General features: G+C 47.4%; 2 protein-coding genes across 2 annotated transcripts in view; one reads left to right on the top strand and one right to left on the bottom strand.

Annotated features, from left to right (window-relative positions):
• Window positions 1-4,434: 4,434 nt before the first annotated feature.
• tent5d (terminal nucleotidyltransferase 5D) lies at window positions 4,435-8,468 on the bottom strand (the record flags this gene model as incomplete). The annotated part of the gene is made up of 3 exons (XM_079268754.1): window positions 4,435-5,022; window positions 7,525-7,824; window positions 8,163-8,468. The coding sequence occupies 3 exons, from the start codon at window positions 8,466-8,468 to the stop codon at window positions 4,435-4,437; spliced, it is 1,194 nt and encodes a 397-aa protein (XP_079124880.1).
• A 4,792-nt stretch (window positions 8,469-13,260) lies between these two features.
• The window catches only part of LOC306777366 (charged multivesicular body protein 1b-like), a 10,972-nt gene continuing 915 nt past the window's right edge, over window positions 13,261-23,317 (top strand). The window contains exons 1-5 of the mRNA XM_079268451.1: window positions 13,261-13,338; window positions 13,447-13,593; window positions 14,512-14,580; window positions 14,673-14,780; window positions 14,916-14,959. Coding sequence (XP_079124577.1) covers window positions 13,465-13,593; window positions 14,512-14,580; window positions 14,673-14,780; window positions 14,916-14,959 — 350 coding nt within the window. The 5' untranslated portion in view covers window positions 13,261-13,338; window positions 13,447-13,464. The remainder of the gene's footprint in view (window positions 13,339-13,446; window positions 13,594-14,511; window positions 14,581-14,672; window positions 14,781-14,915; window positions 14,960-23,317) is intronic.

Raw genomic sequence — 23,317 nt, 5'->3', positions numbered from 1 at the left:
CACAGATGGGTTGAAGTTGTGAGAATGACCAAGAGGCGTGATCGACAGGTTCAATTCCCTCAAAGGATCAGCATCTTTGGCAAGTTCGCCTTTAAGAAAAGGATCCATCCACGTCCCCTCGAGTCGTGACGACACACACTTCTAGAGGAATAAAAAACTATTTCTGAAACACTCCACGCATGCCTTCCAAATGTGGCTGTTGAGGATGATTTAGCTGATAAAGTAAGAGTGCATCGTGTTTCAGAGTGAAGGTGGTGTGTGTGTGTGTGTGTGTGTGTGTGTGTGTGTGTGTGTGTGTGTGTGTGTAATTCTGATGAGGGGGAATGGAGGTGTGGTGGGTGGATGGCATCAGAACTAAATATGCAACAGCCTCTTGCCTTTAACTTTTCTATTTCTTTGAGGTAAACTGCTTTTAACTGGTTGTTTATCATGTGGTTTTTTTTAATCCTCTCAGCTGAAAGAGGACTGAGTCATATGCAGTCAAGGAAGCAGGTGGGTGGGAGGCACACAGTGGGTGGGAGAGGAGAAAGGTGGAGGACGTGGGTGGTTGCGGGTTAATGAGGGAGAGGAGAAGGTTGTAGTGAATGAAAAAGAAGAAAAAGAAGAAAGAAAGAGATGAATGGTGAATACTACGGATCCATTTCAATATGTTCATCGGTCGCATGTATCCCGACTGCAAAGGAGCGTAAAAACCCTCATGAATATGATTCTATTCTATTAGAAGTGCTTCATATCTGGCGCGTCTATCTTGGCATTCAACAATCATGACTCTCTCGTAGGACTTTAAAGGGACTGGTAATGGACAGAGGAATTCATTTGGACACCCTTTAGAGCAGGGCTCTCAAACTCATTTTCACTCCGGGCCACATCAGCATCACGGTCGCCCTCAAAGGGCCGGTTGTAAATGTAAGACTGTGTAAATGTAACTACTCCTAACATATTGGCAAATAACTGTCTCTGCATTTGATTATTGTTTATTCAAGTGTAACAATATTGTACATGCAGTTATATAAATGTAAACATATATTTAAACACATTTCTGTTATTATAACTTAAATCCTTTTAATTTAGGGTTAAGAAACCCACATGACTCTATCAAAGATCAAACTATTGAAGAAAATATCAAAGACAAATATCAAACAAGTTATTACAATAACTTTGTTCAAAGCTTAAAATCCTTTCAAGGGTGTGTTTGCACAATCCCACATGAAGTATTTCATGTGTTTTAAAGTCAAGTTTAAAGTCTTCAATGTACTCACAATACATTTCCATTTCAAATGTACAGTAACCAGCCAAAGAGCTGCTTCTATGTTTAAGTATCTCATCATTATGACTTTCTAGCTCATAACTTCGACTTTCTATCTCATCATTTCGACTATGGGGATATTTTTATTATCAAGTCTAACTTAAAAAAAAAAGAAAAAAAAGAATTGTTTTTTAAACTTTTTTTATTTATTTATTTTTTTGCTGGCGGATTCGCGGGCCACATAAAATGACGTGGCGGGCCGGATTCGGCCCGCGGGCCGGATTCGGCCCGCGGGCCGGGAGTTTTAGACGCCTGCTTTAGAGCAACATGTCATTCTGCTGACAAAACTTTATGCATTAGTTTTCCTTTACACTGCGGAGGCAGAAATCTGAACAAATAAAAAAGACTTGTTTGCAACTAAACCTGCATGTCGAATGTCATTCTGAGGAGATAATAAAATGTGTTGACCAGGGCTGCTAGAGACAGAAAGAGAGAGAGGGGGGGGGGGGGGGGGGGCATTAGCAAAATCGGTGTGCATGTGCTCGTACACACTGTGTGCTCTCCAGCATCACTGCTGCCGTCACTGCAACCACCTCGCAGTGACTCCCCTGTGACTGAAGGCCTGACAACCTCCCACGCTCTCCCCATAAATCCTGCTCCTCTCTCCTTGCTTTATCTATACCCCCTCCCACGCTCACTCTCTGGCCGTTGCTTTATGTCTCCCCCTCAACTCTCTCCATCCACCTCTCTCTCCCTCTCCACTGTCTTTCCTTCATTTCACATTTCACCCACCTCTTCTCTCTCTCTCTCTCTCTCCATTGTGCTTTGTTTGTTTTTTATCTCTCACCCCCTCATTTCAGTGTGTGGGTCTTCCCTGTCTTCCGTCATGCTCTCCGCCCGCGCTCACAGTGCTTCCCGTCTCTGTCTCTATGGAAACCCCCCCACCCTCCCCGAGTGGACAAGAGTGGCTCAGAGGCCTGCGAGACGCTGATACAGACCCTATTAGATCACACGCTCTCCTCCTCGCCCTGCAAGCCACACGCTTCTGAGCATGTGTGTAAATAGATGATGTGTGACTGTGCCAAGTATACCTGCCATCAAACGAGTCCCCCCCTCCCCATCTGTGGAACGAGACACCCCCGTCTCCCCGAGTGCCCATGACTTATCAGTGGCAGTGAAGTGGGAGGAAAAGATGGAGGCAGTGTGGGAGTAAGGAGGGAGCCCTATTGTTTCATTATACGAGTCCTCTTCAATTACTCGGCAGAGAAGGGGACCACCTGATGCCGCCTCTACACATATATATTCCCATCTGAAGCGCACGCACGCACAATCACACACACACACACACACACACTCCGACCCCCTCCTCCCCCTGGTCTAGCGTTTCAGTCTCACACCTCGCACCCCGTACTCTCCTCACATTTACACGTTGTTGAGGCTTCTGTGTTGCGTAGACCGTGCGTCATGCGGGTCCAAATGCATCTGAAGGACAGTTGATTTGTGATAAGAGGCCTCTCACAGACATCATTCCACAGCTTTTGGGTGGCTCTCCTGGGCACCAGCGTGATTTGACGGTCACGCTTCAGTGGATCATTGCAGAGCGCAATCATAGGGAATATACGTAAGCAGGTGTGGGGTGTGTGTGTGGTGGTGGTGTGTGTATGTGGGGGGGTCGTAGGAAATAATTCAATTTCTGAAGGTTTGTTGAGTTTCCCCTTTATTTTATCAAAACGTACATGAATAAACTACAACAAAGGACTACATTAAATAAGACATCAAAACGGGCAGCAATAACAGGGGTCAACAACTGAACACACACCCGACCCAGCCCCAGGCCCACCCCATTAACACCCCCAGTGCAGTGAGATAAAGACAATGATGTCTCACATTGAGGCACTTGATTTCCCTACCGAACCATCTTTGGTCAGAGTTGCTGTTGCTCGTCTTTGCACTTAAATTCAAACAGGTCTGAGGAGGATCTGAACTTGTTTGTATGTTGATTCCGACGGCGTGAATTAGAAGATGTCCCGCCAGTTTCAATGCAGTCCCTTCGTTTTAGACAGAGCTGCGTCTGCCATATTTGGAGATGACCCAAAGATGGTTGTAACCTGACCACCTCCACAGAGTAAACTTCAGCATTAAATAAATCAACACTAGATGGTACAGTACTTCACATGATTACAGAAAGGACTTCACGAGGGGAAAGGAATCAATCACTACATCTTAACACAGTTTACCTGTAAACAATGCAGTGCATCCGCACACGATATACTGTAATCAATACGCTGTACAGTCGATTGCAAAGGCATTGTTGTTGGCGTTTTTCCAGGAGCTAACCAGTCTGTTTAGTATTATCTTGGAAAGTCTTGCAAAAATAGATTAATTCTTATTCAATTAAAAGCCTTTGCTTTGACTTGAGGATGTGATCTATATATTTAGCTACTCATGCATTGTCTAACTTTGCGTACGGTATACAGGGTTTGTATGTGTTGATACGTGTGTTATGATGAAAGCACAGTACACACTGGTAGACTTGTCCCTCAGTATTTCTTTTTTTTGTTTTGTTATCAGAATACACCCCTTCAGTAAAGGATTAACAAAGTTACATGAAAGTGTTTAAGAAGCATAGTAGTCACACAGTATTTGGCAGTGAGAGAACAGTCCTAATTTATCATGCACAATATAAACCACAGGCAAGGTCCACATTCTGACCAAACGCATTAAGAACAACACAGTAAGAACATGAAAAGAGTGTCCAAGAATTCAAGAACCTGGAAGTGTGAGTTTCATGTGTGTGTGTGTGTGTGTGTGTGTGTGTGTGTGTGTGTGTGTGTGTGTGTGTGTGTGTGTGTGTGTGTGTGTGTGAGTGTGTGTGACAATGTCATCAGCACAGCTGGTTTCCCGTGGCGACCAAAGGGCTATGACTCATGCAGTGCATAAAGCATTTTCGGGAATTTTAACAATATCGGAAGAATTATTATTTTCCCACAAAACCCAGATAATTACATATGATCATATTAGAAGTACTCGGGGAGTTTACTGTAAAACCCACTCAATCCCACCCCCATAGGTCTATTATAGACCAAACAGTTTATCCCTGGATTATATTTCCATTCACCAGCTCTTTCCTCGTGAAAAGCACCTTCCCTTTGCCTCGATTGTGTGTTTTGCGTGATTACGTGTGTGTTTTAGACCAGTCCAGTCTGTGTGTGCAGGTGTAAGGGGTACGGTTGGTAAAGCAGAGTTGATCCCCCTTGGGGGATGAAGTAGCTGCAGTAGCTGGGCTCTGCTAAATAGGGGGCACTGGGATCAGCCAGGTACGGGGCTGGCTGGTAGAAGCAGGTCACATGGTCTGTGTTGGGGATAATGTTCTGCTCTCCTAGAACCTTCAGCGCCAGCACCGTGATCATGTTCAGGGTCTGACGCCGCTCGTGTCCCATCAGACACACGGTGCTGTCGTCTACCACGCGACGCAGCGTCATCAGGTACTGGTACTTGCTTCTCTCCTCGCCGATAAAGTGGTTCTTCAAGTAGGACAGGATCTTCCTCTGCTGCTCCTGCACGTCAGGGAAATCGATGAAAAAGCGCGAGCACATGTAGCGCTCCAGTGTCTTTATCTGTGTCTCGCTGGCTGGTCGGTAGTCCCTGACCAACAGGTTGCTGTATTTCAGCAAGCCCCCACCTCGGATCTCCTCGGGGTTCCTGGTGGCGATTAGCCGGTAGCGCAGGTGGTCCATGGCTGCCTCAAAGTCACCATACATGCTCTCTGCCAGGACCTCGACAGTAGGGACCGAGCCAGAAGCCGGAGGAGCAAAGCTCTGTTCAGGCATGACTGCGGTCACCTTGGGGGCCGCTTTGTTCTCAGGCACAGAGCTGGATGCCTCGTCGGCTTTTGCAGGGATCGATTCCCCTGGGCCTTCAGACTGAGAGTGAGGCAGCACATGTGTGGTGGAGCTCGGGATTGTGATTGGAAACGAGACGGGCTCCGCAACCTGAGGCAATGAAGAGATATGATCGTGCTCCTTTTTATCCTCCAACTGTACTTGAGGAATTCCTGGCTGAGGGGAGGACTCTTTAATATGTTCCTCGCTGTCTGTGTTCACTATCAAAGGCTCCGTGTCTGAAGATACCTGAGGTACAAGGTCCTCTGACTCCACCGGCGGAGTGAGGCAGAGGAGGGGAGGGCTGAGGCACGGGGAAGGGGGGCTAAGACAGAGCGGAGTAGGGCTGAGGCTACGCATAGGAGGGGTGAGGTAAGGAGGTGAGCTGAGGCCGGATGAGGTCGGGCTGAAACTCAGGGGCGGAGAGCTCATACTGGTAGCAGGGCTGACGGTGTTCAGCAGCGTGGATGAGAGGCAGTGAGGGGGTGGGGTCAGACATTGGGGAGGGCTGAAGCTGGGGGGCGAGGGAGTGAAGCAGGGAGGGGAGAGACTCAGCACAGGAGGGGATAGACAGGAAACAGGGGGGCTCACATGGTGAGGAGAGGAGGGTGAACTAAGCGTGGTCTCTTGCGGGGTGCCGGTTGGCTGATTCAAGTCCACCGTGTTCCTCTCCGGTTCCCTGTTCTCTTCTTCGTCACTGAGCTCAACTTCCAAAGTACGTGCAGGTACTAGGGTGTTTGAGCCAGACGCATCGGTGCGTGGAGCTAACGCGTCCGCAGAGTCAAGAGGCTCTGATTGTTTGGGTGCAGGGATGGTTTCGCTAAGGGGGGTTTGGCTTTGCTCATCACAAACCACATGTGTACACAGCATCTCTTTTAGGCTCTGAAGACTTGTCTCACACAAACCCTCCGTGATTAGCTGAGGGGACGAGGGCTCTTGAGATAAACCAGACACGGGATCCACAGCAGAGGTGGAGATCATATCAGGGGCTGGATCAGGAGCTGAGATAAGGTCTAGGTTACAGGAAGGGGTCGGTTCAGACCCAGGGTTTGTTTTAGCAGAGATACTGAATGTTGGGGCAGTTGTGGGGTCTGAACTGGGAGCTGTTGGCTTTGGGTCAAAATCCATCTCAGGTTCAGGGCTCGGGCAGGGATTTGGATCTAGACAAGGCTCTAGGACAGGTTCGCTTTCAGAGACTGGACTGGGATTGGGGCTTACCTTCCTACACATCCTCCGAGGGGGTTTGGGAGAGGAGTGTTTGAGCACCACCATGCTAGATAGCCTCTCTGAGGCCTTACAGGAGGAAGAGGAGGAGGAGGTATTTTTGTCAGAAACAAGGCCGGGTGGTGCAGGTAGAATATCCTGAGTATCTGGAGGGCTGACGGCAACAAGTGCGCTTGGGGTTTCATCTGCGTACGATGTGCCGTGAGTCTCCAGTGTATCTTGTGTGCCAGCGGGCTCAGTGTTGTAAAGTTTAAGCGACATGGAAGAGATGGAGCAGGAACAATCGATACCATGTGTGTCTTCTACGTTTTCTGCTTCTGATGCCAAAATCTCTTCTGTCATCTCACTTCTTTCTGTGTCATTTCTTCTCTCTGCTCGCTCGCCGATGTCCGTTTCTACTTTTCTTTCATCTGCCAACTGTGTTTCTTTCTTTGAGGATGTGCGAGAGTCTGCAGAAGTCACATGTTGTGTTTTATCTTCCTCATCGCTCCGCTGATCCTCACTGAAACACTCGGAGGAGTCTGCACTGTGACACTCTACTGGCAGGTTCAGAGACTCCGTCTGAGTTTCGTTTGAGGTTTCTGGCGGTTCGGACTGCCCCGTCTGCTCTGGGAGTACTTCCTGTTCATCGGGGGGTTTCGTGTGGTTGGATTGTTCTTTCTTGACAGAGAGTGGTTTGTGATCTGAATGTGCCATCTGTTGGTCATCGTCAGGCTGGGTTTGCTCCAACTGCTCTACCTTTGTCGAGCCGTCGGTCTCGTCCGAGAGCTCCGGCTCGTGTCTGAGCTCGATCTGACTTGGTGGTTCAGCTTTCTCAGAGGTTTGTCTCTCTTCTGACAAAAGGTTTGGAGATGTCTGGTCAGAGAAGTCTGTCTCACTGAAGGTTTCTTTGTGTTCTGACGCTTCTTCCAGCTCCACTGGTGTTTTCGCTTGGTTGTCTTTTTCAACTTCGGAGTGTTTTGTCTGGTTTGAATGTTCAGTTTCTTGTGAGAGTTCTGTCTGGGACTCCTTTTCGTGCACCTCATCTCTCTGATGTGTCTGACTGATATGTGCCCCCTCTTTGCTGGACGAGTCTCTACCAGAGGACTTCTCTGTTTCTGGAGCAGTGGCCTGTTTGATCAGAGAGGGAGAGTCTTTATTCGGATTCTCTGCCGGCTGGCCCTTAAGATCGACAGTGCTATGTTTGTGCTGTGACTCCTGCTGCATGTAGGACTCCAGGAGACGATCCAGAATGATCTGGAAGGAGTCGACGCTGAACTCAAACTGCCGCCTCAGCTTGCTCACAAATTTGAGCTCCAGGTTTTTGCCACTGTTGTTTGAGAGGGAGATGAGGCTCCAGCGGTCGTGCTCGTTGAAGACCTTGACCATCTTCTGGACGTAGGCCTCCTTCATTGTGGAGCTGCTGATCCGCTCCCTGTTGACCCCAGCAGGTAGGCAATCCAGCAAGCAGCCCAGCACTGACTCCTTGATCACCTGTGAGGAGGAAAGGTCAACAACATGACAGCTACAACTAATGACTGCAACCTGAGTGCAATTCTTCCTCGAATCATTGAACTGTTTCTGTATAATGCAGCTAAAGAATATTGTAGCCAGTGCTATTGATTCATCCTAATGGTATAATGTTCTACAATTAAAGTTTGATTAGGAATGCAATAACATCATTAAAGCAACACACCCTAGAGGTAGTAGAGATTCACTGCTGTGCTCAGCAGGATGAATGCTGGTTAATGAAGGGGATTGAACTGATCTGCTCTGCTCTTATTACATCGACCTGCTTCATTCGTCCTAACCCAGCAGTACAGTGGTCATACCTGGAACTCCTCTTGACTGGGCAGCTCCACTCCAAAGATGATGTCCAGGTCCTTGTAGCTCGTTCCGTTGTCTCGGACGAGGACGTGGCTGGCCGTGGAGCCGTTCAGACGGATGTCTCTCACCGCGATCCCCTGCTGCTGCAGCCTGGCCCGCACCGCTATGATGATGTCTCGCGGACGCAGCTCCAACGTGGGGAAGTTCCCGCGGCCGTGGATTGGGACCGCCTCTGATAAAACCTGGTGGAGGACCTCCACCTGCTCAGCGTTCAGACTGTGGAACCGCTGATTGGATTTAGTTTCAGACATGCTGCTGCCCTGGAGGGAGGGAGGGAGGGAGGGAGGGAGGGAGGGAGGGAGGACGACAAAGAGAGTTTATTACAACTCCCATATAACTGTGCTATGTGTTTAGCTCTTTCTCTCTCTCTCTCTCTCTCTCTCGCTCTCTCTCTCACACACACACACACACACACACACACACACACACACACACACACACACACACACACACAGCACTATCTCACACTCATGTGCACACTCCCTGGCTGTCTGCTGTCTGCAAGTCACAGCTTGGTCGACAGCTTTTCCACAATGCTAATGTCACTGCTGTGTTGACAAGAGGACACATGGAGCGATCCACGTAGATGTGCTTTGCATAAGTGAGTTTCACAAAAATCACGGAATCTGAAACACATTTTATTATTCACTACCCAAGACTTGTATCACATCTCTTGGTCCCTCTCTTTGCAGTCCATCGCAGTCACATCTGATTTGATTCTTTTGAAACACACACACACACACACACACACACACACACACACACACACACACACACACACACACACACACACACACACACACGTAATAACAATAAAAAGTGTACTTATAGTATAAGATTATAAGAACAATAACAGTATGTATTGTTAACATGATGATAATACGCATTATAATGACTTGTAAAGGCAGCGTAAATCTTTGTTTATTGATTGTTTCCACCAGAGGAGCAAGGGTTAAGCTGAATGAGTCATCACCAGCAGACTGCATTAATCACACCAACGTCACGAATTAAAGACACACATTTGTTTTTGTGCGTGCGTGCAACACATGATTTGTATGCATTGCAAACAAAGACACACATTTGCGTGAGTGCACATGGGCGTTTGCATAACACCTTTTGTAAACCGTAAAACAAATTGGAACAAAGTGGGATTTAATATCAGGCAATTATTGTTTGTTTGGCTTTCACGTGTGTAATCCTCCTGGCAGTTATACGCACGCAGCCTTCGCCCTCCAAGCTCCATCAATCAATCTCCTGCAAACTGGACATATTTTCCAATCAGCCAAACAACATTTGCCTAACCAAGTCAGTCATGGAGTCACTGTTCTATGATTGAGCGTGTGTTAGTGGGGCGCATGTAAAAGTGTTTTCAGGGAGTGAGTGCTTGTGCTCCGTGGTTCACAGCAGTCCATTATGATCTATTGTTTGCTTTAATCAATACATGTCAGTCAGTGCTGCAGCTGAATGCTGCTGATTGCTATGATTTGTCAATACCAGCAGGGTAAACATTGGGAAGCTAATGAGCAGTAATGGGATGCTTTCTGGTCGCAGTTTGTCAGGCATCAGAGAGCTATACTCCGTAATAACCACAAACTATCTATTACAGCGAGTTTTTTTCTTTTTTTTGTTAATCTTCTAATCCATGTCGCACACAATTCAACAACTAAGAGCAGCACTTTACTCCGTAGCATCTGTGAAGCTACAAAACGCAACCACTCGGGGGAAAAGAACTGAGTGTGCTCACCAGAAAACAAAGAAGTTGAGTCTGAGAAGACGAAGCTCTTCAAAATCTGTCGCGGATGAGACGTCTCTCAGTGCTACACCTTGTCAAGGTGAACTACAAGTTGCAAAAAGCAGTACATCATATGTCCAGAGCCAATAAACACAGTGAGGTGTTGACACATGGTCCTGAAACAATGTGTTGAGGAGGCAGAGAGACACTGCGGGACTGTTTTCCAGCTAGTCCCCCCCCCCTCCCGAGCACACACACACACACACACACACACACACACACCCCTCCCCTTTCGCACTCTTCTGCAAACTTGCAGCCTGAGTGACTCATCCAGGCGTATCGGCTCAGCTCGCACATAATCTATGGCCACTGAGAAGCCAACACATACGACTCTGTAAAGTAACATCTTAGAATGCAGGAAAAACAAATAAGCCTGTCCTGTGTAAGGACAAGTCCAGATAACGCCAGAATAGCCTTGTGTGTCCCTGACTTTTTTTTAAATGTATTTTTTATACAGTGATATTGTGCTATATATATAAAACATATTTGTTTTTCTTCTCTTCCATTCACTTAAACAGTCATGATCCAATGAACAACAGAAGGCAACTCACTGTTTTTTGTGGTCCAAAATGTAATTGCAATGTCTGCTGACCATGAAATGTTGTTTATACACGAGTAGGTTCTTGTAAAATGTCACAAACCTGTGCCCTGAGAGTGCTGGTATAAAAAAATAATGGAAGTTGTTTCCCCATTAAAATAAACACCAACTGGAGGCTATCATTGTGTTCCGTTTCACAGTCCACCGCTGCCTAAAAACTGTACTGGAACTGATCCAGAGCCCTGCTGGTCCTCACTTTAATCACCTCATCACGCACTTACTCACTCCTCAGATACCAGGTGAGGGCAATTCACCGCAATTTAGTGCCCGGCAGGCTGAACCAGGATTAAAAACACATTAAACACCGGCGTGTAAACTCCGTGCGCGCACACACACATAAAAAGTGACCGATCTAACTTTACGGAGGGTTCTTACCTGTTGCTGTGGCATTAGACGGAGCGACTGGCTCCTGACGTGGCAGCGGAATCGAACCGTGGGTCTCCACCGAGCTTCAGGTCCGTTGAGCGTGGGTCTGTTTTGCTACCCTCTCCGGTTGGACTCGGTGCTGATGCGGCTCTGTCCCTCACGAGGCATGCGAGGCTAGAATCTGTGCGCGAGTTCATCTGGGCGCTGTCCAGGAGCTCGCGTGGTGCTGAAATGAAGACTGAAACGAGTCCTCGCGCTCTTGTTTTCTCTCTCCGCCGCCCGGAGCGTAACGCAGTTTCCATAGCGACCTGCCGTCATTCAGTCATGACTGGGGAGAGAGAGAGAGTGTTTGTGTGTATGTGTGTGTGTGTGTGTGTGTGTGTGTGTGTACACACAGAAGGACAACAATTAGGCTATGGGGAAGTTGTGTGTTGTGGTGGTGGCGCGGGGAGCGTTAACAAGTGTATTATTCAAATGTGTGTACATTTAGGAGTGAGGGAACTTTTAGCTGAAGCCTCAGCTAAAGAACTAAACCGGCCTAATGCACGCGCACCGTGTTGTTTTGGATCGAAACGGACAAGTTTCACCGTAACGTGACAACATGGCCGGGCTGGGGTTGAGGCCAGGACCTCTATGTTTGTGTTATGTAGCAAGCTCAAACGTGAACGTGCAGGCTACTTTTTTTGGGGAGCGTTTGTAAAAAAAAAAACACTTCTCATTCACTTATTCACTCTGGCTCACGCACACATCCTTCTATCTGGTCCCGTGTCCACTCAGAGTACATACATAAATATATGTATACACAGTATGACTCATCCATGCTGCTCCCTCCCCCTGACCCAGCCATTATACCCCCCCCCCCCCCCCCCCCCCAGCCCCCTTCGGCTGGCCGGTGCACGTACACACCGGAACCTTCTTCTCTCTGGACAACCGATTATCCCTTTTCCCCTCATGCTGCATTTTTTTTCTTGCCCCCCATATGTGTTCCCGTATGTGTTCCCGTCTGCCCGCAGGCCAGTCCAAACAATACTAAATCAAATACAGATGTTACAACCACGTTAATGCATCAAAAGTAAAGCATTAAAAGCGCCCAGGCACACAGCGAGTGGCTCGGTAGAAAAGGTCAATGTACTCCCTCACCGAGGAAAAAAAAGAAGAAGCACAAATTGCGTCACTAGACGTGTACCACAACCTACCGATACTGGGTACAAACTATTTTTAGCCTGCATTGAACTTGTCTGCTTTGGACACGCGCGCCCGTCCACCACTCAAACGGTCGTGACGTAGGAGGCGCGAGAACGCCATCCAAAATCGTGACCGTGTGACGAAGGTGAAAGCAGACAGCGGCGATTGAATTCAAAGAGGAAGGCACATCAAGAGTGTGCACGTCTCACGGTGTAGCCACACGTCTATGGGTCCAGCCATCGTTACAGCAAATCCACCCTGTGGTCTACGGACCACAAATCATATCACATATGGACGCATTTTTAATAGTGTATGATTTATGTATAATAAACCCATAGTCCAGGTATATTATACAAAACGGATACATATATGAAGGAATATTCGGGAATAGTTGCTGAGCATGCGTCACATTGGAGACCCCCCCCCCCCCCAAATATTCAAACGTTTAATAAGCGGTACACAAATGTGTTTCTTCCCTGAATACATTACAAAAGCTCTCTCGAAGGAAAACATGCTCCAACAACTACAAGACAGTCGTTTTGTCTTCAAGACAAATGTGATAACGTTACTGCCGCTCTGCCCAACTGATTTAAAGCGAATGCGGAAGTACGGAGTAGTGACGCCTCTCGCCTCGCTACGGTGGCGAAGATACGATCGCTTGAAAAGACATCAAAACAAACTATTCTGGGTAATAATCTGTGCATAACCAGTCTGAGGGTTTGTCTCAGAGAAAGACCTGCATCATGTCGAAAATGGAGAGTATCCTTTCCTGCGTAGTGTCAGATACATACCGTTAGATGTACGATTGCCGGGCAGTAACGTTAGCTAGCCGAATGTAAGATGGCTTTGACAGCTAATCTTGTTATTCCACAGCGTGCAACATCTGCCCAGTCATTCACTGATGAAGGAAAACATTGGTGTGCTTGCTAGCTCGCCTAACTAATTTCATGACTCTTTGGTTACATATTGAGTTGTTTATAAAAAACAGTTACTCTTGTCTGCACTGATTTGGGTTGAATTAGCTCAATGTCTTGAAGTGATTACCATGACTACAATAAACCACTCCTTGACCAGCCTTACAGAACAACTGTTCAACCTCAAGTTTGCTGCCAAGGAGCTGCAACGCAACTCCAAGAAATGTGATAAAGACGAAAGGGCAGAAAAGGCCAAAGTTAAGCAGGTTGGCTTATTACATTGTGTATTTATCACGGATGCAGGGACAAGCTGGGCTAAACTAGCTGTACTATATTAAGTGAGTGTATGTTCTCCTACTTCCTTTCATTCTCAGGCTATCCAGAAGGGCAATATGGAGGCAGCCAAGATCCACGCAGAGAATGCCATCCGTCAGAAGCACCAGTCCATTAACTTCTTGAGGATGAGTGCACGTGTGGACGCCGTGGCTTCCAGGGTCCAGACCGCTGTCACGATGAACCAGGTCAGGCTTGCAGGTCAACGGTTTGCGGAAGACTTGCCTTGCTTTGTGATGTTACGTAGCACAGCAGGTAAATAACAACGAGAGAAAAACACGCCCAGCCCGTTGTAAAGATGTAGAAAGCGCACGGCTTTTTGCTGATGCAACTGCAATAGATACGGGTGTTTACATTCACCAGGTGTTTCACTGGTCATGTAGATTTCAACGTTTTGAGACCTACATCTTATTTCAGGAGGTGAAGAGCTGCAGAGTAAACCCATATCAGGGTACACAGTCCAAAATTGTCAAAACAAGTCCCATACAAAGGAGACAGGAGGGAGAGAGAGGGAGCAAAGAGAAAAGGCTCGCAGACATGCGAACAAAAAGACGACAATTACATAATGTCATTCGATGTGCTTCAGACTTCAGGCTATTAGCTCCTTGCTCTTATGACAGCCTCGTTAAAAGACTCTCATTCAGGTTCACTATATACGACAGGCATCATTTCATAGAATAGGATTTAATAGCGTCTATAGAAATCTGTGAGATGGTGTACAGCTGAAAAACACCTCTCTATGTAGTTGTAATACCGCTGCCTGTCTCATTAGACACAATAGCACTGATAATAAACCCCTCTACCATCATTTGATCAACTGTTAGCAAATTTGTTTTGAGGAGATTTGTCCTTATTCAGGGTTGTCTTTGAGCGATCGGAGATGCTATGAGGAGGAGAGGAAGTCACGATAAGGTGTCTTGGTTAAAAAAAAGGTGAAAGTGACACCTAGTGGGAATATAAGGGTACAGCACTTCAAGCTTTGCTATGTCAACAGCTTCTCCCTGTCTGACTTCAAATACCCTGGTCCTTTTTTTATTTATTTTTTATCAAAACCGATTAGGACCAATACAAAATGAGACTTTTATTGATGTGTTTTTTTTGCCCAGGTATCTAAATCCATGTCTGGAGTGGTCAAGTCTATGGAGTCCACACTGAAAAGTATGAACTTGGAGAAGGTAAAAAGAGTTGACTCGCATACGTGAACGAAGACAGACAAAAACAAATTGAAACTAAATACGTTGGTTTGAGATCTCCTCTCTCTCCACAGATCTCTGCGTTAATGGACAAGTTTGAGAAACAGTTTGAAACTCTTGACGTGCAGACAGCTCAGATGGAGGACACGATGGGCAACACCACCACTCTCACGACGCCTCAGGTGATGAGCGCCGTCCTCGGGAATACACACACTCACACTCACACACACACACACACACTCACACTCACGTGGCCGCTTGGTGTTAAGTCCCTGACTGAAACCTCTAAACACATATTGTTGTTTGCTTGTCCCTAGAATGAAGTGGACACGCTGTTGCAAGAGATGGCTGACGAAGCGGGGTGAGTAGACCTCCAAACAGTGTTGGGAACTAAAGGAGCGTGTTTGGGTTATCAGCATTTAAGAAACTGAATTCTTGACATCAATAGAATTATTGATGTATGTAACAATTATTAATGATTATTAATATAAACGGGGCACCACCCTGCGAACAGGGACCAATAACCAAACGATAAAACTAAGTCTCATAATTAGTAGTCACTCATAATGTCAATAGTCTGCGTATGACTATACATTCAGTGACAGTGAAGGTTTTAAGTTCGAGCACAGGCTACTACATACAGTCTTATCAAATACATATGCACAAGTAATCACAGACGACTGCTCCTGAAAGTATAACAGAGTTTATTGAATCAAAATAATAAATGATCAAATCAATTAATATTGCAACCAACAAACGTTATCATACAATTTTATATGCCTAAACTAAAGAATGAATAAAATGGATGAGAGTGTATGTCTGTGTGTGTGTGTGTGTGTGTGTGTGTGTGGGTCTGTGGGTGAACAGGAAGGAGTCTTACAGCTACAGCTAGACTACAAAGATGGCGGCGTCGAGTGACGCTGGCCGAAAGGGGAGGGGCCTTAAGAACTACAGCTAGAAACTACAAAGATGGCGGAGTCGAGTGACCCGCACAAAATGGCAGTTAGGCTGCTGTACGTAATTCACGTGTGCCGGGCAGCACGTGTGTTGTGAGGCGCTCGTTTGAACGAGGTTCCCCAGGGGTAGAGCTAGGAGCTGTGTGTGTGTGTTACGTGAGAGGAGGAAAGAGAAAAAAGGTGGGGGCTCATGAATCAGACTTCTGCGCGCGGTCCGCGTTGTAGTGAGCCTGAGTTGGCTGGCTCTATCACGCATAAGTATACCGCTGTCGTCTTTGAACTGTGTGATGGGAAAATATGTCATGGTCTGATGCTTTAGGATTGAAGAATGTTAGTCTTTAAAAGTGCAGGCACAAAACCTATTTGAGTAGATGATTCTATCAGTTTTGCATCCAGGTGTCTTGTTATTTGTTATCTGTTATCTTGTTATCTGTTTTCCTGTGCATTGTTTCTGTCTTCAAAGACGGCGACACACAGGTCTAGATTACGGTACTTCCTGATCAGCATCAGCTGAAGAGCATGACCCTCTGTATGTATATGTGATATGTGATGGTAAAACAGGCTTATTCAGACTCTGTATTTCTTGTGACTGAACTCTTTGATTGGGTCACAGTGACCCAATCAAAGGAAGCAGTATAAAGGTCCATGTATCTGACTATGTTATTCAGAGCACCTCCTGCAGATGACGGTGATGTATCTGTGAGACTGTGCTCTCTTTGCTTGCAAGACATGCATCTGACTGTGTTATTCAGAGCACCTCCTGCAGATGACGTGATGTGTCTGTGGGACAGTGTTCTCTTTGCTTGCAAGCAAATAAATTGACTATTACAACCTTGATCGTTCATCCAGACTCTGTTTCATTTGACATTGATTTGATAACACTTTGACACTCTTCTCCCGACTTTTCATAGAAATATTCCACAACAATTGCCGGTAACATATGCCGTGATAAGCCACGCACCTCAGCTCACTCACAGAGTCGGGTTAATGAAAAGAGAACTTCCACACGGAGTGGAAGACAATGAATGAAAATAATCCCAAGCAAGCAGTCATAGCAGTACACCAATACAACGGAACTTCTCTGGTCCGTAATGATTGCGCAATATCTCGATATCACGCGACAGTAATTTAAACACACAAAAACACGGGAATATCAACATATAAATGAATGGCCTGAATTAAACGTAAGTTAATTTAAGCTAAGCTATGCCCAAATGCCAAGAACCTTACTTGTCGATGCTTCGTTGCAACGTTGAAGTGTTCGTGAGCAAAGCGGTCCGTCTTCCTCGTCGGGAAGGGGGACAGGGGGGGGGGGAGCTGCTTGCAGCGCGGCTTTGCAGCGGGCGCTGTGTGTCGCACGGCGTTTGCTGGTGCGGCTTCGGTCCGTCGTGGCGTGGCTCTGGAGCAAACGCAGGTCCGATCTGTACTCGCTGCAGGGAGGACAGTTTAACTTCGGCTGAGACGACGTGGTCCGTAGGTCTCCCGGTAATCATCGGTCAGGAGAGGAGCGAGGCTTCGTCGGGCTCCTCTGTGCCGGTTTGTGCACAAAATAAAAAGAAAAGCGGAGAACGGATCGCTGATGCGGGTTCGTCTCGCGGGCTGGTGGAGCCGTACTCAAAGTGGAACACTGTCGTTTCGTCCAGCAAAACGGCTCGTGACCTGACAGGGTTTGAGGGTTTGAGGGCCGTTGTTTCCTCGTGGCCAGCGTTGCGCTGGCGGGGAAAGTTGGTTCTTCTGTGGCCTGGACGGGGGGTGTCCGAGCAAAGAGAGCGTGGTGTGCTCCCTGTTCGACGGAGGTCGACGGGAAAAAGCTGGATTCTCTGTGGCCTGGACGGGGGGGGTCCGGGCGAAGAGAGCGGTTGTGTGCCTCCTGTTAACCCCGGAGGGAGAGTTGGAAAAAAGCTTTGAGTTGGGGGAAGCAGATAGTTTTATAGAACAGGGGTCGAACCACAGGGGTCCTGGGTTCGCCTGGCCTTCGGCCAATGAGATTGGACCATAGTTTTTTGGGGGGAGGGGGAATTCACACCTGAGTGTGAAATTTCACCCAGAGGAGGCTTGTTCTCATCAAACTACAAATCAGGATGAACCCTTTGCTCGACAAAGTGAAGGCCTGATTGTCTTTGTCCACAGCACATGTTTAAGCCACATGGTCAGAGCCCAACATCCCCCCTTTGTTCTGAAGAGCGAGGTGTTGGCTTCGGTCTTTAGAGCAAACCAAGGGCTGGCATGTGCATCCATGTGGTGGGGAAACCTGAAGAGGTGAGACAGTCCAAGTGTTCCTGAGACCAAAAGCAGTGGTTAAAACAGGCAGTGTTCATTGTTCATAGAGTTCAAGGTGTCAGTGGTCAGGTTCATGGTGTTCAAGTTCAGAGTTCATTGGCATCTGGGCAGATGACTAAGGTGGCATCTGGGCAGATGACTTTAACTACTTCTACCTACATCTACTATCATACACAATTCAAATCATAGGTGAGCAAAACATTATTCCCAAATAATTCAATCGCTATTATGATGTTGTGATAATCTAGCATTGTGGCACAGTGTCAAAGAAAGTAACAACCCAAATAAACAAAACAAAACACAAAAGAGAGAGAAGGTAAGAATAGAAAGACAAGAAGCAGGTGAGGGGCAAACAGTGGTTACTGGTTCAACTCCTAGACAGGACTGGAGTCCGTCGGCGGAGCAGTCGTAGGTTGGCTACGTGGTGTTACGAATAGGAGGGAATCCAGTTTAGTCTGTCGCTTCTGGATCTATTAGTACATGATATGTGCGTCTACCTCTCTCTAATCGGTGGATTTAGAGCGAGTCCTGTGTCTAAGTTTTAGAATCTATCGATATTGGAGTTGCGTTGCCAAGACTATAGGCCAGAGGTACCTGTGAGGGTTGCATAACAGTAGTGGTAGCAGATTTACAGATTTCATTAGCACGGCTAGTGTGACTAGCTAGGCTGGTCTTTCGCTGCTCCCGCTGTTGACAGCTGAGCCTTCTCGGATGAGGTCCTGGATTAAATCTGACTGCTACGGCCGAGGTTATGTCCTCTTTGGTTACTTCTGGTAGAGTCTATAACGCATGCAAAGAGTTCTCTATGAGAGTGGAGCATCAGTTTACAGTCGCAATGAACGTTTCAGGTCATGCAACTGTTCTGGTTGAAGTTGGCTGTGTTAGCGATTTGTGCATGTCTACAGGGTGAGTTGGAGCATGCAGTTAAACGTTAGTAGTCAATAGTAAGCTGCCATTCTGCCGGTTGGTTTCGGCACTGGCGAGATTAGAGTGTACTTCCTGTGAAGTACATCTCTCTAAGTTTCTGTTGTCAGAGATCCCACCCCCCTTCGCGCTGTTCAAGTGGCGAGGGCGGATATCCCCACGTTACCGTCAGCACTCAGGGAAACGTCGCGAACAGTTTCACTCTGGAGTGTGTCATGGCGGGCTGGTGATATCTCCCTCCCCCCACCCTCCTAATTAGAGATGGAGACAGGTCCGGCGCACAGGTCAAGTTCAGTTACCTACGGCACTGGCGACTTGACAGGCCCGGGCGATGACTCGGCTGAAAGAAGGCGGTGGCTTCGTTGACGAAACTGGAGGTGGCTCATGCTGAGAGAGCAGGAGAAGAAGGCTTAGTTGACGAAAGATTTTACGAGCTAGGGTGCTCGAAGGGCCTCTAAGGTTGTGGCACCCTAGAGGTGTATGCGAAAAGGTGGGGGAACACATGAGGCTCGTTTCTGACCCGGAGTCGGGTAGAGCAAGAGTGTTATGACCCCCCAGTAAGACTGAAGAATATGTATAGATATATACATAACGGGCATTGCCTTTGCGAACAAGGTCGCCCAAGAAGGTTGAAGAACGAGGTGCGACATGGGAGTGGTCGTTTCCGGAAGTGTGCTGAGTTCTCTTCCCCCCCCCCTACCATGTCGACTTGGCAGCAGGGGGAAAGGTCACTCGGCTTAGTCAGGTGGGCTGCAAGTCAGCGTTACCTGATGTGTTGCCCTTGAGGGCGTCTTTCACCCCCCTGGTTCCGTTGGTCTTTCGACCGCCAGGGTCGTTTGTTCCTCGGGGGTGACCAGGGCTCGCTAGGCCAAGTCCTCTCGTCGTCTTCCGACGCTAGGTCGGAGTCGCTCGACTGTTGGATGCCTAAGACTATGGCGGTGTCTTCGTACCGATTTGTCGGCCGTCTGCGTGTCTCCCATGCAAGTTGCGCGTACTTCCTAATCTCTGGCATGGTGAGGTTACTCGTTCTGCAGTGCATAGTAACATCGTATCTCACGTTGTCGTGGAGATTGTGCAAGAAAAGCGACTTGAAGGCATGGTCTTCTTCTAGACCTGGGGCGTTACGTCCTTGGAAGTACGCAGATCTCAAGCGCCTGAAGTAGTCTCTCGGAGACTCTAGCCTTTCCTGGGAAATGGCAAAGGCGCCGAGGGTGGCAGAAGCTGGGTCGGTGTACAGGGAGTACTCCTCCCTAAGGGCGTGACAAAGGGATGAATAGCAGTCGCGGATGCTCGGCTGGAGCGTTTCCACGAAAGCGTGGACGCTTCGCGCTGTGGTTTTCCACACTAGCTTTAGCTTTTCGCGCGATGAGGGGCGCGATAGGTCGAGGAGGCAGCGATCGATCTCCCTTAGGTAGTCATCGATGCTCGAGTCGTGATTATCGGGATTGAAGCGCTCTACGTCTTTTGCCAGAGGCTCAATCTGTCGAGTACGCAGGCCTCCAAGGTTGATGGGGCCTGGGCCGTCCGAGTCGTCTGAGTCTCCATACTCGCGCTGGTGGTAACGACGATCATCCTCCCTCCCTGAGGGAGCCGAGACCAAGAAATGACTGGGCTGAAAGGCTCGGTAGGGGGTAGCAGTACCTACCGGGGTTGCTGGAACACCTTGAAGCGCTTTCAGTTTGTCATCACTCTCTGATGCTTTAGAGAGTTCTAGGTTGACCTCTCTGAGGTCACTGCGCAGGCTACTATTTTCTGACTGTAGGGCTCTACAGTCACGTGACAACTCCTGAACCTCTGTTCGGAGTGTCCAGATCTCGCGTTGCTGCTCGTCGCTCTGTGCCCGGGTTCGGGCAGCTTGCAGCTGCATTTTCTGATGGTAGATGAGCAGTATTTCGCCGATTACGTCCTGAATCAGGCGCTCTCTGTTACCTGCTGGGTTATTTACATAAGCCACCAGCTGCTCTAATTGCTCGTCGCATAGGACAGCAGTGTATTTTGCAAAGTACTCTCTTTCCTTTGCTGTGAGTCCGAGGACATCAGCCACCGCATCTCGTAATGCGGTGTCTTCTGGAGCTACAGCTCCAGGAATGGGGAATTTCTCGTCGCTCATTCTCTCTAATGAGTGCGACTCCCAGTGGTTGTTAATTCCCTAGTGTTAGAACGGAAACTGTTCGTGTTTACGGTTCTCAGTGAAATGTCTAGTTCTGTAACTTAGGATTTCTACTGTTAGATGTTAATTACTGTTAGTGTTACGGTTCATGCAGGCGCACAGTGAAATGTCTAGCTCTGTGACTTACGTTTCTACTGTTGCTGCTCTGAGGTATCACTACTGCTTTGCAGCCAGAGGTGCGAAAATGCTAATGTGGTTTAGCACTTTGGGCCTGTGACAGCTGTGTGTAACTTCTTTGGAGGGATTTAAGAAAACAAGCAAGGTATTACAAATAAAACGATCAAATCTACTACACAGCTGGCTATTAGTTTAAGAAATGAAACGAATAATTAAACCTGGAAACGAAATAAAATTTCGAGAAGGGAATTAAAGATTAAGATTAAAAATCAAAATTTTACAATCAAAAATTTAATTACAACAAGACAAGATTTTGAAGATCAAAGCCTACCTATTTTGGGAAATAAGTTTCAGGAATTTGGATCATTCAAAAGAAGAAGAAAAATAATTTTTCGGGAAAAAAAATATTTTTTGGAAAATTAATTATTCAAAAATAATTATGGATTAATGTGCATATATACTGTAACAAAACTGGAATAACGTAGCCTCACACGGGGCACCATTATGTTGGGAACTAAAGGAGCGTGTTTGGGTTATCAGCATTTAAGAAACTGAATTCTTGACATCAATAGAATTATTGATGTATGTAACAATTATTAATGATTATTAATATAAACGGGGCACCACCCTGCGAACAGGGACCAATAACCAAACGATAAAACTAAGTCTCATAATTAGTAGTCACTCATAATGTCAATAGTCTGCGTATGACTATACATTCAGTGACAGTGAAGGTTTTAAGTTCGAGCACAGGCTACTACATACAGTCTTATCAAATACATATGCACAAGTAATCACAGACGACTGCTCCTTAAAGTATAACAGAGTTTATTAAATCAAAATAATAAATGATCAAATCAATTAATATTGCAACCAACAAACGTTATCATACAATTTTATATGCCTAAACTAAAGAATGAATAAAATGGATGAGAGTGTATGTCTGTGTGTGTGTGTGTGTGTGTGTGGGTCTGTGGGTGAACAGGAAGGAGTCTTACAGCTACAGCTAGACTACAAAGATGGCGGCGTCGAGTGACGCTGGCCGAAAGGGGAGGGGCCTTAAGAACTACAGCTAGAAACTACAAAGATGGCGGAGTCGAGTGACCCGCACAAAATGGCAGTTAGGCTGCTGTACGTAATTCACGTGTGCCGGGCAGCACGTGTGTTGTGAGGCGCTCGTTTGAACGAGGTTCCCCAGGGGTAGAGCTAGGAGCTGTGTGTGCGTGTTACGTGAGAGGAGGAAAGAGAAAAAAGGTGGGGGCTCATGAATCAGACTTCTGCGCGCGGTCCGCGTTGTAGTGAGTCTGAGTTGGCTGGCTCTATCACGCATAAGTATACCGCTGTCGTCTTTGAACTGCCGGTAACATATGCCGTGATAAGCCACGCACCTCAGCTCACTCACAGAGTCGGGTTAATGAAAAGAGAACTTCCACACGGAGTGGAAGACAATGAATGAAAATAATCCCAAGCAAGCAGTCATAGCAGTACACCAATACAACGGAACTTCTCTGGTCCGTAATGATTGCGCAATATCTCGATATCACGCGACAGTAATTTAAACACACAAAAACACGGGAATATCAACATATAAATGAATGGCCTGAATTAAACTTAAGTTAATTTAAGCTAAGCTATGCCCAAATGCCAAGAACCTTACTTGTCGATGCTTCGTTGCAACGTTGAAGTGTTCGTGAGCAAAGCGGTCCGTCTTCCTCGTCGGGAAGGGGGACAGGGGGGGGGGAGCTGCTTGCAGCGCGGCTTTGCAGCGGGCGCTGTGTGTCGCACGGCGTTTGCTGGTGCGGCTTCGGTCCGTCGTGGCGTGGCTCTGGAGCAAACGCAGGTCCGATCTGTACTCGCTGCAGGGAGGACAGTTTAACTTCGGCTGAGACGACGTGGTCCGTAGGTCTCCCGGTAATCATCGGTCAGGAGAGGAGCGAGGCTTCGTCGGGCTCCTCTGTGCCGGTTTGTGCACAAAATAAAAAGAAAAGCGGAGAACGGATCGCTGATGCGGGTTCGTCTCGCGGGCTGGTGGAGCCGTACTCAAAGTGGAACACTGTCGTTTTGTCCAGCAAAACGGCTCGTGACCTGACAGGGTTTGAGGGTTTGAGGGCCGTTGTTTCCTCGTGGCCAGCGTTGCGCTGGCGGGGAAAGTTGGTTCTTCTGTGGCCTGGACGGGGGGTGTCCGAGCAAAGAGAGCGTGGTGTGCTCCCTGTTCGACGGAGGTCGACGGGAAAAAGCTGGATTCTCTGTGGCCTGGACGGGGGGGGTCCGG

Source organism: Melanostigma gelatinosum (genome assembly GCF_949748355.1).
Source record: "Melanostigma gelatinosum genome assembly, chromosome: 5".
In the NCBI taxonomy this organism is placed as follows: Eukaryota; Metazoa; Chordata; class Actinopteri; order Perciformes; family Zoarcidae; genus Melanostigma; species Melanostigma gelatinosum.
The sequence above is the reverse complement of the archived record's forward strand: the minus strand, read 5'-3'. Positions and strand labels throughout refer to the sequence as shown.